Raw genomic sequence first — 16937 nt, 5'->3', positions numbered from 1 at the left:
CCGATCACATACATACATATTTGTTACATATTAGTTAAATTACAATGTTGTACAGTACCACAGGAAATAGGTATATACGCTGAAGATTTTTACTGTGCCACTAATTATATGTTTAAAAAAAATGACTAACTAGTGCTAACTTATAGCACAATGAATATATTAACATTACAGAAATCAATCTAATGAGTTCCCATTATTAAAATATTCAATTAGGTACCTTAATAAAAAGCGCTACCACACCTTGCAGACTTGTTGACTTCGAAACAATATGATTTAACTATAACAAGTATGTAAAAACATTCAAAGTCAAAGTCAAATACTTCTTTATTCAAACAGGCACATTTTTTATGCGAGTATAGTGAGTAGTGATGGTGATAACTACATTCGTAAACTTAAAACTAAAGCTACGAGAATTCCAAACGCGCCCTGGTCTAAGAAGAAGCCCACAACAAACTTAGCTGGGTGTTCTTTTATTATCAACATCTCACATTGTCATTTTGAAATATTTAAGAAGCAACCCGGCTAAAGCAATAAGTAGTTAACACACCAACGTTATCCTTTATACTATACTACGACTATTTTATAAGCTTTCGCTTAATACAAACAAGATATCAACCGGTAATTTATTGTAAAATTGTATCCTTTTGATGTACTGCACTGTAAGTTTATTTTTGCTTCGAACGTTCAAATTATTGCTGTCACATTTTCTCTTAATTTGCAGTCCTACCTAAGTCACTGGTAGGAGGAGTGTTATGCGGGATTCTACAATGACGTATAGTACGACCCATGTAACGATATAGACTTCCATTCCCACAATAGATCTACCTTGGCAATAAAAACGTCGTCGGATTGCTCCTTTTTCATAATAGCACCCCTAAGGATAGAGTTCGACATTTATATAGGCAAATTTGTAAGTTCCAACGGATAATGTAATGATAGCCAGGTGTCGCACTGATTATATCACTAGCTGTTGCCTACCTTGTGCTTTTTGTTGTTAATGCACACTGTTGGAACAGTTTTGAGGGAAGGTGATATTTTTAAGTCTTTTTGTTGTAAAAAAATTTAGTGCAGTTTTAAAGAAAGAAAAACAATCCACATAATAAAATATCTAAAAAGATCTATCTGTTCTGTTTAAGTTAAATTTAAAGTAGTTTGGGCAGCAAAGTAATAGCAAATTTCAGCCATGCCCTACGTTACCTCAGTAGCCAAATTAGATAGTTAGGTCATAGAAACTCTGTTAAGAATTAAGGTTATAGAATATGAAATAAAAGTATCATCTAAAACTTGATGGCAACAATTCAGAGTTTCTAACTAGATTTCATATCACTGAGATACTGAATACTGAATAGGCCTGCAGGGGTGTTGCAGGACTACCGCAACGTGAGCTTGCTTCAATATAAACTGATGAAGAAAATAGCTACCGACAAATAACCTATAACAGACTAAAAATATTCGTAAAGTTGGCTTACCCGATAGCAGCGCCGGCGCGACTCGTGGGCAGGCGCCGCCCGACGGCAGCGGCACAGTGCGGCTGGGCGGCGCGCGCGCGCGTTATAACTGGCTATTATCTAGCAGGAAAGCCGCAGAGCTTATTAAAAGCTGCTAATTGGCGCGCGCGGCCGCTCGGGGAAACTGCCGCGCTGCTGATAGCGGCTCGAGGGATGTGGCGACGCAGGCGCGTTGACATTTTTTTTTTGTAATAAGTTTTATTATTGTTAGCAGATGACCCACCTGATAGTTAATGTAAAACCATTGCCTATAAACGGAGCAACACTCCGCAGGGCAAGGAACACGCCCTGTGGCTGTCCATTAATCTGAGTCACAGGCAAGCGTCATATTGTGCCACTACACCGGCAACCAACCCTTCAGACCCGAAAATAGCAATGGTGCTTGACGGTAGAGTACTTCTCCGGACGAGCTTTGTCATAAAAAAACCAAAATTAAAGATAGTAACTTTAAAAAAATTTGAACATCAAATAACCATATCGTTTAAATAACTTTCGCCTTTATTGTTGGACCACGAGCACCATCTGGCAGTACTACTTTAAAGCAGATCAACCGAACGCCCAGTCCCGTTTAGCAATTTTGTAACAAGGGTCCCACCCGGCGTCTACCAACTAAAAACTTAACTGAATAACGGCAGTTGTATACCAACTCACAGTGGAGTCGAGTTATAGACACCTGATTGTTCGCAGTGTATTTGCGCATTACTTACTTAGAATGGCCCAGGAATAGTTACAATTATTTTTTATGATTAGTTGTTTTGAAGCTCCTCAACACCGCAAGCTAGTTAGGTTCGTTAGTTCTTACACAGAGATTTCATTTATTTATTTAATTATTTATATTTATTTGACTACCAACAAAATTACATGTAAGTATTTTAGTAACGGATATAGCTAGCTAGCCCTAAAGGTTTATAGAGACCGGTGGGTATCCCACAAATTGGAATGTCCATCTTAGTGAATTGAAAATCCGATTGTATGTACAGCGCACATCACTAGCGCTTCACCAGAATACGCTCGTTATCGCGCGGGCAGGAAACCTCGCCGGAAGCGCCGATAGGCTGCGGGCTGAGCGGCGGCACATGCTGCAATCTACCGCTGACCGTTGCGTGTGGGTACCGCTGACGGTCACTCATCGACTCGGGCCGCCCTTGGCTCGAGAACGCCGAAGAGGCTCGAGGTGGCACGCCGTCATTAGTACCTACCACTTAGGTCCTATACACAGACTAGGTGCTGTGCGATCTTAAGAGCGTTCCGAGTGCTGAGGCCGGCCACCGAAGACCAATGGTCGTAATAATAGTCCGATTCCGAGGCTGTACCAGGAGTCGGGTGCTATTTATTGCGCTGTCTATCTCGTTCACGTTCCGCTGGGACACAATAGGCTGTCTCGTAAACAGCTGCGCACTACCTTCTATATTTACGCTAAAGTACAGCACGTCATCATCATCTGCTTAATGACTGTCCCACTGGTGGGCTCTCTCGTTGGAGAGGGTATCCCGTATCATGGGCACACAGGGAAGGGCAGCTGCTCCTCCTTAGAAATCTCGCAGAAAATGTATAAATTCATCTAAAAAAAGGTGGCATGGCAAATGTATGTGTTCCCTCTAAAATATTTTAACAAATTAGCCGCACATGATCTTACCTACAAAGCCCCCTTCAATCTACTATAGTAGATCCTTCATCCGAGGCTTCATTGCGTGTTCACTAAAACCTTCCTATTCCTTAGTAATGATGAAGTTAACCACGTGCAAATCATATCGTCTCAATTCAGATTGGCACCTTCGCGGTCAGCGACCCATTCTCCAGGGTTTGATTGGGTGCTAACTGCAGCAGCACAATCGACCGCCTCACGCTTTCGCCACCTCTTCTTCATTCTCCGCACTGCCAGTAGTGCATTATGATGAATGGTAGAGTAATTAATTTTTCGCTAAATCAGTAGATTTACATTCCTACGTTAGGCAATTGCCAAAAGGTATGTAACCCAGAAATTTCTTTAGTGGATTTTATAAGCCCACACATTCTGTTTAATTAATGGGATATTTATAAAATTTATGTCATACTTCTAAGAAGTTTTGACGAGTCTGTTGGGTATTTTGAAATATATATGTACTTACTAGTTTACCTCCGGGATATGTGGCAGTAGCAGCCAACGGCAATAGCACCCAGGTATCTGCCCACTATTGCCGTTAGGTGCTAAATTTGGAAATGTTATCGACATTTATAATTGAATTATAATTGAAAAACTCAATAAGAACCCGTGATTCAAGATCCCGCCAAACCAATCACTGGAGCTATGAGGTTACAGTGTTTCATTTCTCTACAGTGACTAGGATTGCGATTTTGTTTGTCCACACGGTCTCCTATACCTACGGAGGGCGAGGCATGGAAAAATTATTGAAAATACCCACTTACTTCATCCAAAACAATCATAATTAACGATTGTTGTTGTCCTTTTATGTTTACTACGCTCCCTGAATATATAACATAGATAACCTTTTCCTGCGGTTTTCCTTTATTTTACGCGCATTAGGTACTAGTCCGATATGACTGCATTAATAGTTTATCCTACCTACATGTTGTTTTGTTTGTTTGTAAAGCAATGTGGGTACAGTTGTTAAGGTACATAAAACAAAGTACTTGTGCCCAGTAATGGAATGTCCAAAGGGTCAGAACGGCCAGTAACAGATAATGCATTGAAAGCATATAGGGAACCTACCCAGCGGTTGTATAGCAAGCCGCACGCAGGCTCTACCGAATGCCTTAATTTCCGATTTTCCGCTTTTGTTGTCTATCGCCTACCGCGGCGGCCTTTGCCGCCCTGTTAACTTTTTATTAAACGACTGCGTTAAAAGAAATGTACAGTTTTAGGGAATAGGGATCATGTATGTGTGTATGTGTGTATGTATGTATAAGTGTAAGTTTCTTCGTACAAGCATAGCTTTTAAATACCTAAAATGATTTCACTGTAAAGTATCGTAGAAATAGCTCCTTACACCATCCTGATTCCTATTTTATTTGAGTACCTACCAGTGCCTAAAAATTAATATAGTAATAAACTAAAGATTTTATCCTAAGATTTTCGTGGTTAATCAACATTTCTTAAAATTTAGTTAGTTTTCTTAACGGGTAAGTACATACCACGATAATATTGTCGTGGTATGTACTCGTACTTTTAAGAAATAAACTAGTTTTATTACCGAAAATTGACAGGTTAGAGATTGCCTGTAAGTACCCACTAGCGCGGTCAGGAAATTTCCAATGTCTGCCCCTCGCCTCGTACAGCAACAACTTATAAAGTTATAGGTACTTTAATAGTGTTCAGATCGCGGTTCTGCAAACATGACCGACGCTGAGCAAAACCACGGCATGGTTCTCCGTAACATAGCGCCCAAGTATTTAAACAGTGGCACAATTTCAGTAGCCTTCCCGCCGAGCTTCATCACAGGCTCACAATGCACTCGCTTGCGATTCGCCATGTATTGGCTTTTGGCCATATTATGTGCGGTGCTTGCATAGCTCTAAGACATCGCCCACCACCACCGAAAAGGTAAATTTCGCGATCAGCGCACATGCCTACAGGTTGAAGAGCATCGTTGAGTCAAACCCTTTGACCTCACTTCGCACTCTAACAGAGACAATAAGACTAGTTTTAGAAATTATAGGTTGCAATGATGACCGATTTCGGCCACGGTGGTCCATGTCCAGAGAGGTGTTCCAACTACGCGAGGTATATTAGCTATAGTTGCCACCACCAATTCCAAACTCTGGGCTGGTGTCTCAAACAATTTCTTGATAAGAACATCCAATAAGTAAATCCAATTTGAACAGATTATTACAAACTAGAGCCACGGCCAGCGCGGCGGACTGCAGCCTCCACCCCTCCAAATTGTGGGAGAAGTCCTGTGCCCTGTAGTGAGCCAGCAGTGGGTTGATATGGTGATGGTGATGATAACGAACTAGAACTTGAGGCTTGAGGCGGATATGACATGAGAATGGATAGAAAAAAAGGACCTAATCGTAGGTTTTGAAATAATACTATCAATCTAACACAATTAAGCTCTAAATATCCTGATTCATTGAGTTATAACACTAACCAAAGACCACACTCCATTACGAACGCCTTATTTTGGAATAGTAAGATGTTATATTTATATAATTTTTTGGCACACCTAAAGGCCAAAACAGTATAAGAAGAAGAAGAAGAAGATATAGGTACCTAATAATTATTCAGTAGATACTTTTTACGTGGCAAACTGCAATGACATACCTACGTGATTATAGTTATGTGCCTGATAGTATAATCCCGGCAAAATACAGTTTTTTTATGACAATTCTGAAGCTTTTCATCATCATCTCATATGGCGATTTTCTAGCGGCGAAAGGATAGTTATTTAGTAGGTACTTATTACTATAGTATGTTATCATAATCATAATAATCAATGATCAGGATATGAGATTTGATAAATTTTGTGAGTTTCAATAAATATGCTAAAGAAGCCGCGAGCAGCGCTGGATATTAGGCAGGCAGTTATTCCTCGTGGAAGTTAGTGTCGACTAGACACTCAATACTTACCTACCTAATTACTTGGTACTCAGTGACAAAGGCGTTCTCCCGACTATCAAGTCACAGACACGTCGTTTGACAGACCTATTTTACATCGAATTTAATAAAAACACAAAAGTTCACTGTTGTCAAGCACTATACAGTTTAAATTGTACTACACGATTAACGAATCGTGAAAAGAAAAACGTTTTTTACGGATCTGCCTTTTCAGCAAGGACTTGTTTACGCGCTCAGCTGACTCTACAGACGGCGCACAGTTGTTGTGGAGGTAGTGACACTGGGCCTGGCTGGCAGACTCTGGGTCAAGGTCGCAAGCGGCTCCGCGCAAGTGCAGGAAAGAGGTCAATGTTGCCGCGGCGGGTAGCCGGGCGCCTGGCGAAATGCAATAGCAATATACTCGTCAATGTATTTCTTATTAACAGAAGGAGCTTTAACAGCAGTATTTATGATTGTTTTTTTTTAATTCAGAACTTTCATTTTTTTACCAGAGACTTAATAAATGCGAATTTCCCAAATGACCCCCGCCGCCGGGGTCAACCTGTGAACATCCACTTATAAAACCACAGTACCTACGTCAATAGTCATAGAAAAAGCCTATAATAATAATAATAATTCCGGCCCGTGCTGTTTGTTAATTATACCTTCGTAAAGAAAAGATTTGAATTTAATACAAAAAATATAATAATAATAATAATTGTTTAATTCAGGTAAAACCCATCTCAATATACACGTAAAAAAGTAGCATAGTATTTTAAAAGATCTAAAAAATAATAAATGAAATGAAACACATTAAAAGAAAAATACAAATAAAATATAATAAATTACCCCAAAAGAGGGTTCGTACCCGTATAACCTACTATTTACGGTTTCCTTCGCGATGCACGGCAAGCCAGCTCTTTACAATAGGATTCTCCGGGTACTCGGAGCATACACCAAGGATTCCGTTCTTGGAATTGCGTATACGGAACCAGAAGGCTGCAACTCGAGATCTAATAAGCGCGAAATAGTCTGGTATTCTGGCATCGGCAAACATGTTCGACGCACTGCAGAATTTAGGCAGTTTCATCAGAATTCGGTATGCGTTATTATACTGTACTCTGATACTGCTACGTGCATTTTTATTGTAGTTAAACCAGAGCTGACACGTATAGAGGCATTGACAGTATGCCCTAAACAGTGTCAGCTTCGCCTCTTCACTACACTTTGCAAAACGGCGTGCGAGCATGTTACACCGAACAGCCAGAGCCCTACGTTCACGTTCAATGTCGAGGTTGTCACATAAATTTTCAGTGAGAATATGCCCCAAGTACCTGAATCTATCTACCTTTTCTATAGGAATCCCATCCAAGAAAACCAACGGGATATTCTCCGGACCTTTACCTGCACGAAAAACCATCATCTGTGTCTTTTTGACATTATACTTCAGGCCATGATCCCTAGCATATTGTTCACAGATACATAGTAGATGCCTAAGGCCTCTAATTGAGGGACTTAGAAGCACCATATCGTCAGCATAGCTGAGATTGTTAATGCATGTTGTGCCTATATGACAACCCATTTTAGCACTTCTAAGTACCCCAATCAGATCATTAACATATAAGTTAAAGAGGTCCGGAGAGGTTAACCCTCCTTGACGCACGCCGCACTCTAATCTAAAATCATTAGAGAAAGCGTCGCCCCATTTCACAACATTTGTTTGGTTCTCGTACCAGTATCTCAACAGATTTAGAGTTCTTAGCGGAACATTCGATTTAATTAGCTTTTGCCAAAGTATCTGATAGTTGACTAGGTCAAAAGCTCTGCTAAGGTCCAAAAAACATGCGTATACAGACTTGTCTCTTTTTGTATAATAGCTTACAGTCGATTTGAGAATGAAGATCGCAAAATCTGTTGAGAGTCCGGGACGAAAACCAAACTGCTATAAGAAAGATGATTCTTGTTTCTTTACCCAGCCTATACAGTCTCCAGTTAACGCAATAAATTGATGAAATGAAACACAGCATAACCTTTTAAAGCGACCGTCGTCATATTGTAAGAGGTAGGTGGTACGAGGTAGGTCTTCTATGACAAGTGGTGAGATGACCAACTGAACGTACCTACTGGGAAAATCTGTATGGGTTTTGAAGTTTCCTCATGTTTTAAAGGCGGGCCGGGGGCAAATCAAAGTTCTCTCCCATCCCATTCCCTACTCCCAGACTGTAAAACCACCTTTATCCTAAGAGTAGGTACAGCTTGTGATATCCTGACTCTATTGAGTAAGCCGATAGATGAGAAAAGATAAACTATATTTTTATTTATAGTATATATTTATTGAGGCGAAAATTTACAAATATGTAGTGCTATAATAATAAAAGTAAAGAAACGTAGACATCAAAACAAAATACATAAACCCAAGTCAAAAACAACCTTCAATAATAGTCGAATATCTTTTTACTTTGCCTCGCGGGCCTCCTCCTATTCAACGGTACGTACGCGGGCGGCTGGCAGGAGCGTGCACTGCCGCGAGTGCCTACTAGTGGATCAGATCCAGGAGTGGCCCTCGGATCCAACTTGACCTTGAGCTGAGCTAAGCCTAGCGGTTGGCGCGCAACGAGGTTTACTCGAGCTGACGCATTTTGTAATTCTCTGGATGGTCGTGAACCTATCACTCAGATCTGAGTCCACCGTCGATTGCGGCTCCACCGCGCACCCCTCTGGACCAGTTTCACGTTCCAGATGCATTTCACGCGTACGTTCCGTTTTAATAGTTCAGCTAATGAGGGCCGCGTGGACTTAGAATTAGGCCTCCGTCAGTCGTTTGCCAAAATCAGACTTAACACGAACCGCTGTGGGCCGAAAATGTAATACCGCGTAAGACGCGAAACTCTCTCCTTGTGCTCGCATATAACAATAATATCTGTACATGTGTGGTGTCCGCGCAGCGTCGCGGGGCGTGCGCAGTCTCTTGCTTATATCGAAACACTGTACAAGTCAAATAGATGGACTTATTTACCTCATTTTAAAGCTTAGAAACTTTCCTAAGATTTAATAATAACAAGCGCTAATAAAAACAGTAGTACAGAACGATCTACCCTAAAACGAGGTAAATTAGGTCCTTACGTTATAGTGTAGGTACGGGAATGTATTGTGATATAACATCGGTACATTGGTGGTGGGTAATAAAGCTTGTTTGCCGCGATGCAGGGCGCAGCTAGCGGCCTAGGCGCGGCCGCAGGCTCGTGCAGAACTCACAAGCCTCAATACGAAAACCGTTAACAGTTTTCGCGAGTTCAAACTCACAGTAAAATGGACCTACTGCAAATCGATTTAAAGATGAGGATTGTTTATCTTTTCAATCCTCGTTTTAACTCGTAACATATTTTATGGGCAAAGAGCGCAGGTCAGGCTGACCGAATGCGTTGAAACAATCGTTATGGGTCATTTTACAGCTATGACAATACATTCTTATTTTATACGGATCGGCGAACCACTTGGAACAATTATATATTAACAGCTAACTAGGTAGTCGGTAACGCGGAGGTGGGCGTACATTACACTGACAATGAGTTAGCACTGGAAATTATGAATGATGTGATACACGAGTATATACAGTTGCCGCAGGGCAAGCATTCTGTGAGCTTGAGCGTCTCTACGGAGCTCATTCCCACTGGAAACAGTCGGAGCAACTGAACTTCTAGAGCGCACTGAGTACCAAGTGGGACATTTTTCACCTACGGTCACTTATTCGATCGCGTGAAAGGTAACTACGATTTATATGGTAAGAAAATAGCGCCATCTAGTGACGATACTGTTTCCCAATATTGGCACTAGATGTCGCTCTTTCGATACCTTAAAAATCGAAGTTAGCTTTCAAGCGGTCGGATAAGTAAATGCAGGTGGAAATCGCAGCCTTAGCACTCAGTGCATACATACAGTGTGCAGTGTGTACATGTTTATAATGCGCGAATGTTCATTGCTCCATTTGCCAAACAAATGTGCGTGGTGGCAGTACGGAGCACCGTCACCGGCCCTTCATATGCCCGCCGAGCAGCCGCCCAGCAGCCGTCGGGTTCTGTACCCGACTGACACAACTGGTACAACTGGTATTGAATATAACAATATTAGTTGCACTCAGATTTGTCCGGGGTGTGGATTAAAGCTATTTGAGCTTGCTCTCAACGACCTTTTGCACGATGAACTACTCCTGCTTCTTTATCGCACAAGGCCATTTGGAAAGGGGTACTGGAACAAGAGTTCAAGTAACTGATAATAATGACTTTTCTAAATTTTTAGTTTTCATATTAAAAATTATCGTAAAATTAAAAATGACGGCTCGAATTGTAATGACTTGACAGTACATTACACGTACACGTATATACACGTGCGTGATAACGTGTTTTCAAATCATTTGAGGAATATTAACAAAGAATATAATAGTTTTAGAATTCTGTGGTCAAAAAGAAACCGTTTCTATCACTGTTGCCATGCTGTCAAGCCGTTCACAGCCGAACTCAGATACTCTTAGTATTAGAAAGAGCTCATAATTACCTTAGTTATTCTCTCGGTGAGTGTACGAACTAATAACTGATGGAAAATTAAATTAAATAAAACAATTATCAATAAAAATAAATCAATGTTTACGTTCGAATGTCCACACTGACATTGGTCGGAGTAAGAATGTGTTCAGACTTCAAAGTATAAAACAAAAGGCCCTAAGTCCGCATATTATGTATGCATGAATTTATTTTAAGTATGAAACCTTACTTAATATAAATTCATTGGACTTAAAATCCTCCATTTGACCTTAAATGATTCTATGGTTGTCATCGCGTATATTTTATTGAGAAATATGAAAGCTCTCTTATATTGTTTTTAATAGAAAATTGTGGAACAAAATGTAGGTCATGAATAGCCAATAGTACTAGTGGGAGGCCCTTTCCAGCTGCCCTCGTACACCGCGCTTCGTCATATTTCTGACCAATTACGAAATGCGCCTGTCGCGAGAACAAGGCTTCTAAACCGGACCATTCTTCAAACCGGTAAGAGTACATTGTGAAACAAGTGAATGATAGCTGTTACGTTCCGCCGGAGTCCCCGGCGCGGCCAGCGCTCACCGGCGCCCCGACTGTCAGCTGCGCGCGCCGCGGCCGGCGGGCGCCTGGTGGCCGGGCGCTCCGCGGCCCGCGGGCGCCAGGTGGCTGGGCGCGTCGGCGAAGGCGAACTTGAGGCGGTAGGCCTCCGCCACCAGCACGCCGATGTGCGAGTCCGACCAGTTGTGCGTGGGCACGTTCTGCAGCAACAGCATCAGGCCCTGCAAAGCGTGCGTGTCTATATCCGGGGTGCAACCCATCTCCATTCCACAATTCTGTCAAATTAGTTCTGTAGTTTTCGCGTGAAAGACTAACAGATACCCGTCCATACAAACTTTCGCATAGGTCTCCATACATACATATGCGGTACAAAGCGTGGAATCGGAAAGCGCACCTGGAAGTCCCGCTCGAGCAGCAGGCGCTCGCGCCAGTGCAGCAGGAAGGCGGCGCACACGTAGAGCTGGAAGCTGGCGAAGCCGTCCGACTCGGCCAGGTACGTGTCCCACAGGCGGATGCTGCAGGCCAGCGGGATCTCGCGCGTCAGCAGGTTGTTCATCCAGCGGAACGAGAACTGCAGGTAGTCCACGCCGTGGCGCCGCAGGTGCTCGTGCAGCGCGCCGTCGATGCGCGCGATGAGCTCGCACAGCTGCCGCACCTGCGGCGCCCCCGGGGTTCGGTCACTTTTACGTGTCTTCGAGTGGTTCCGACTGTGTCGCATGTCGCGTGACGGCCGCCCGCGGAGCAGGGATAGATTGACGGGCGCTCGTCAGAGCAGTGCATAGACTATCACTCGTTTGTGCCAGTGCTCCATAAAATATTGGTAACGTATATAAAATGTGAAACTCACGATGAAGATGGAAATGATAATGGTATGATTGAAAAGAATTGAAAAACGGATCAAAATGACTTAACGATTATAAAATATTGTTTTCAGTTTTTTAATGTGTATATCATCTAAATAATTGTTAAGTACTTATTATGTATATCGTACTCTAAAACACAGAGTTCAATAAAAATATTAAAATAATCATTCCCATTTTGAATTTTTAAAATTTTAAGATTGATGATGACATTTTTATACCCTTAACGAAACATTATTACTAAAATTTGTAGTTAAATGTCTAGAATGTGAAAAAAAGTTTAACTTTTACCCATACAATCCTTTTTATAAACTTTAATAGTTTGACTTTGGGAAATAAGACTTGTGAGAGTTAAAAGGAACAGTGAAAATATTGTAAACAATATTGAAATGTTGCGAAGGGTATGATTTGTTTACATTATGTGCATTGACTTACGTTGCCGACGTTAAGTCGAAATATTCCTCAATAATTGCTCATTCCTCACCTTGTACTGTATCCCGAGCTGCGCGAATATGTAGTTGTCCTGGATGCTGTCCAGGAACTTGGAGAGGCACCAGAAGGAGTCCGCCTCGATGATGTCCCGCTGCTCGGCGCGGAGGCTGTCGAGAGGGAAGTCGTCGAGCTCGCGGCCCGGCGCCGCCTCCTGCAGGAACACCATGAAGAAGGGCGTGACCAAGTCGTTGATGCCCTGCACGTAGCCCGACGCGGGGTGACGGATGGCCCAGATGTACAGCACGCGCTCGAACATCACCTGCGACAGACGGCCCACTCACAACTGTTGACATGTAATCATTTGTCGTTTGTCATTTTCGCTTCATAAGTGCCTGTGATACCCTACATGAATAAATACATTTTGAATTTAAGTTTGAATTCGTGATGGTGTTGGAACGAAAAATCTAGTGATATCTGTTCAAAGTCAATTATTGTGTCGTCATTCATCAGCTGATACTGTCGGCGTGCCAGCTATTTGTAAGTACTAGATAAAACAATAACAACAGATAGTCTCACCAAACCTGAGACAGAATAACGCCACGTTCGCCACGCGAGTGGCGCGTATTACCTAACTTTGTAGTTAGGTACGCATTGCGTAGCCTAGGTACTACTCTGGGTCTTTTAACATCATTAGGGTCGTCATACGCATACCCTTACAGGTTTTGTATGGGCAAATAAATATGCTTCTCTTGCTTTAATGAGTTCGTTCGTAAGGGGTATTTAATAAGGAAAACCCTGTAGGTTTTCCTTATTAAATACCCCTGCAACTGTAAACACTACCTACAGAAACCCGCTCTGCGCTCGCAATAGGAAAGGCACTACCGCCGGGGAGTACCTGCACTGTGGGCTGCTGGAACAGCGCCACGAGGGGGCTCATGCGCGGGATGTCGATGTGGATCTGGCGGTAGGTGTCCTCCTCGCGCTCCGCGTCGTAGTACTGGCGCACGAGGTGACGGTAGTCCGCGCGCTTGCGCTGCAACGTCTCGGCGCGCCGCTCCGCGTTGGCGGGCAGGTAGCCGGCCAGCAGGCGCCACGTCACCGCGCGCGCCTGCCGCGGGGACCACACACATACACACTGGCGCTTCTTACCAAAACTATTAGGGCTAGCACAGGCAGGAGACCAAAATTATGTCCTCTGACAGGGGATTAACGTGTCCAAGCACGGGAACATGGAATAGAAGAAGTTTACCCCCATTTATTATTACACATATATTATTTGGATATTATTTCCACTTGTGCGTCCATTGCTTCGAGAGTTGACAAAGCTGTGGGAGAAGATACATTTTTCCCCAGGGAGATAATTGTCTCCGGCCCATGCTAGTCGTGCTGATGGTGAGTCCAAAACAATCCCCTATAAACAGAGCAACACTTCGCAGGTTATGCCAGGATTTCATCCTGCAACATACTGCCCTATGTCCTGTCAATCTGAGGTGTAAGCTTCATGCGCTTCTACCGCATTTGGAACCAGTCAACAAAATCTTCCCCCAGACAAGATGTCACATATAGCTTTGCAGCTACTGATATAATAAAGTACCTCGGAATAACATTGGACTCTCAACTAAACTGGAAAACACACATGTATAAAAATCGACAATTACCCCCATTCAATGCAAAAGCATGGTAGGAAAACCTGGTCGCTAAAACCACACAGTGAAATAGTTGTACTTAGCAGTCCTAAGGAGATCACTCACTTATGATATGGTGGCCGAGAACTCTTTTTACGACAATCCAGCAAGGACTTTGAAAATGTGTTGTTTTGTTTTGTTAAATTCCTCAACATTTCAACTACAGACTTTTAAAAACAATTCATGATTTAATTTTGATGTTGGAATGACTTAAGTTTATACAAAAGAAGCATTGAAACATGTGCCAGTTTATTGTTGTTTGATGCAATATATTTATATAATACTAGCTTTTGCCCGCGGCTTCGCTCACGTTAAGTTTTATTTTTGATTCGTTAAATTTACTACAAAGGGTTAAAAAAAGGTCTTGCTGCTTATAGAAAAATATGAACGGAAATTACTTAGAAAATCAGAAACTTTCATATAAATTTTGATCCCCTATGAAATACGTATTTCTTTATTATAAATCGAAAACCTAAAATCAAAGTTTAATTGATGTAGCTTGAAAAATAAATTAATAAATGAAGAATTTTTTACAAACTTTCATCCCATATTTAACCCTGATGGAATTTAAAAAAATCCTTTCCTAGCGGACGCCTACGTTGTAATAACTATCTGTGTGCAAAATTTCAGCCCAATCCGTCAAGTGGTTCGAGCTGTGTGTTGATAGATCAGTCAATCAGTCAGTCAGTCAGTGACCTTTGCCTTTGAGTTACATCAATGGACATAGCATGTTCGTTTTCTCCGTGGAAAAATACATGGTCATACCAATTTTTATGACAATCGGTTGAACGGGGCGGAAGTCGATACTTGACAGCGCCGCCTGGTGGGGAGTTACATCAATGGACATAGCATGTTCGTTTTCTCCGTGGAAAAATACATGGTCATACCAATTTTTATGACAATCGGTTGAACGGGGCGGAAGTCGATACTTGACAGCGCCGCCTGGTGGGGAGTTACATCAATGGGCATAGCATATAAACCTTCTCCGTGAAAAAATACATAAGCATACCAATTTTCATAATGATCGGTCAAATAGTTTCTGAGTTTATCGATGACATATATACAAACATCCTCTTTTATATATATAGATTGGTATGTACTAGTTGCAGCTATATTTGTAGGTATCAGTTACATTTCAGGTATAAAACAATGTTATAATACTTTATTGAATTGGTGTTGGTGGTGATCTAAGACATAGTCTGCATTGGTGATGAATTTAAATGATGAGGGATGGATGGGTCATATACAAGTATGCTACTTCATTTACAAACTTTCACATATTAATATGAAGTTTTATTGTGTGCCCATTAAAAAAGGAGAAGAGACACTTTAATGCAAACAACGCACACTACACAGAACATTATTATTGTAAAGATTATTCATATCTATACTGATGTGAAAAAAGGAAAGTTTTTTTGCTTGTTTGCTTGTACACAAAGAGCTCTAAAATACTGGACCAATTACACCATTATTTTGCCAATAGAAAGCTTTATTATCGTGCTACACAGGCTTTAATTTTTTTGTCAAATAAATTAGGGATCCTTACGAAAAATTTAACCCAATGTACCAAAATGTTGCCTATAAAATTTATTATTTGGGGTGGGCTGATAAAATTATTGATGATTCATAAATAATATACTACATGATTCAAGTACTTATTATTTACTATAAAAAATGATTACCACAGGGCAATATATCTAACTATTCTAGTCAAGTGATAATAGCAGCTTTCGTGTTCTACTATTTAAATAGATCACCAGTAGTACAATACAGTACAATAGCTTGGTTGGTATTGTAGTATTAATACTTATTCAAATAAATAGTTGTATCTGGTATTTATGTAGAAGTAGAAAACTTTTTAATTAATTTGAATCAGAAATTTAATTTAAAAGTTATCACAAGTATTTAAATGAGATGTGTGTTCTATATCATAAATGCAAAAATTGAGATGGATTTTGAGTAATCTTAATCACCCCAGAACAACTGGACTGCTCAGGATGAAAATACAACAGAGATAGATAACAATTTTAATTAGCACATAAGCTATTTATCGGGCAACTCATTTATAAAATGCAATTCAAAATATGTGTCAGCAACACGTTTACATTGCATAGTGTTCTTGAAAAAGCTGCAAAAGAAACAAACCTTCGCAGGTATGCCCGACCAACTGAGCTGCTTGAGCTCGTCCAGGTCCAGCACGGCACTGTTCAGCAGCTGCTGGAAACGTTCCAGCTTGGACTCATTGCTCTCCTCGCGGGACGCGAGCGCCGAAAGGCGCACGGGCCGCGGCCGGCCCGGGTAGTGGCGCAGGGGGCCCGCTGCGCCCGGCCGCCGCACCTCGTCCGCGCGCGCAGGCGGGGCCTCCGATCGCGCGTCGCTCTTGCTAGCGCCCTTCGTGCTGTTGCGGTGCGAGTTGATCACATTCAACGCCGCCGTGTGCGATATGGCGCGTGATATCCTCGTCTCGGCTATGCCGGAGATGATATCGTCATCGCCCAAGTCCCAGGCGTCGTTCACGGACGCCTGGAACTGCTGGTAGGACGAGCCCGACATAACCTCGCTTCGCTCGATCCTCTGACGAGGCCTGCCCGGAACGGCTCTCTGCGGAGTCCTCCAGAAACTTTCAGCCGCCAATTCGATCTTGTCATGTTCGGCTCGGGCGCTTTCCATAATAAGATACAGCTAGAGACATATTAAATAACTTTTTCTAACAACACAAATAAGAATCCCTGATATGACATATCACTTGACCAAAGACAAGTTTTGCTTTTTGTTACAAACGTCAAACCACACATGACCAAGACGTAAGGTTTTACAATAGTGTA

The 16937-nt window shown here is 41.9% G+C and overlaps 1 protein-coding gene across 2 annotated transcripts; it reads right to left on the bottom strand.

The window, feature by feature from the left end:
• Nucleotides 1–8386: 8386 nt before the first annotated feature.
• LOC120627812 (TBC1 domain family member 22B) lies at nucleotides 8387–16897 on the bottom strand. 2 transcript variants are annotated; one of them, XM_039895863.1, is made up of 5 exons: nucleotides 16258–16897; nucleotides 13323–13535; nucleotides 12480–12746; nucleotides 11530–11790; nucleotides 8387–11356 (listed from the first exon to the last, which is right to left on the bottom strand). In XM_039895863.1, the coding sequence occupies exons 1-5, from the start codon at nucleotides 16780–16782 to the stop codon at nucleotides 11174–11176; spliced, it is 1449 nt and encodes a 482-aa protein (XP_039751797.1). In that variant the 5' UTR covers nucleotides 16783–16897; the 3' UTR covers nucleotides 8387–11173. The 2 variants fall into 2 exon arrangements, with proteins under 2 accessions (XP_039751797.1, XP_039751798.1); XM_039895864.1 differs by having other exon boundaries at nucleotides 11530–11706.
• Nucleotides 16898–16937: the final 40 nt, after the last annotated feature.

The sequence above is a fragment of the Pararge aegeria genome, chromosome 12 (genome assembly GCF_905163445.1).
Source record: "Pararge aegeria chromosome 12, ilParAegt1.1, whole genome shotgun sequence".
NCBI lineage: Eukaryota > Metazoa > Arthropoda > Insecta > Lepidoptera > Nymphalidae > Pararge > Pararge aegeria.
This window is presented reverse-complemented; position numbering and strand designations above follow the sequence as displayed.

Bases quoted from the DNA above. Each gene is read 5' to 3' on its own strand.
- LOC120627812 (XM_039895863.1), bottom strand. From the start codon at position 16,782: ATGGAAAGCGCCCGAGCCGAACATGACAAGATCGAATTGGCGGCTGAA. The intron at 13,536-16,257 runs GTTTGTTTCTTT...TCCCCGCGGCAG, and splicing joins GGTCGGGCATACCTGCGAAG to GCGCGCGCGGTGACGTGGCG. The intron at 12,747-13,322 runs GTACTCCCCGGC...CGTCTGTCGCAG, and splicing joins TCCAGCAGCCCACAGTGCAG to GTGATGTTCGAGCGCGTGCT.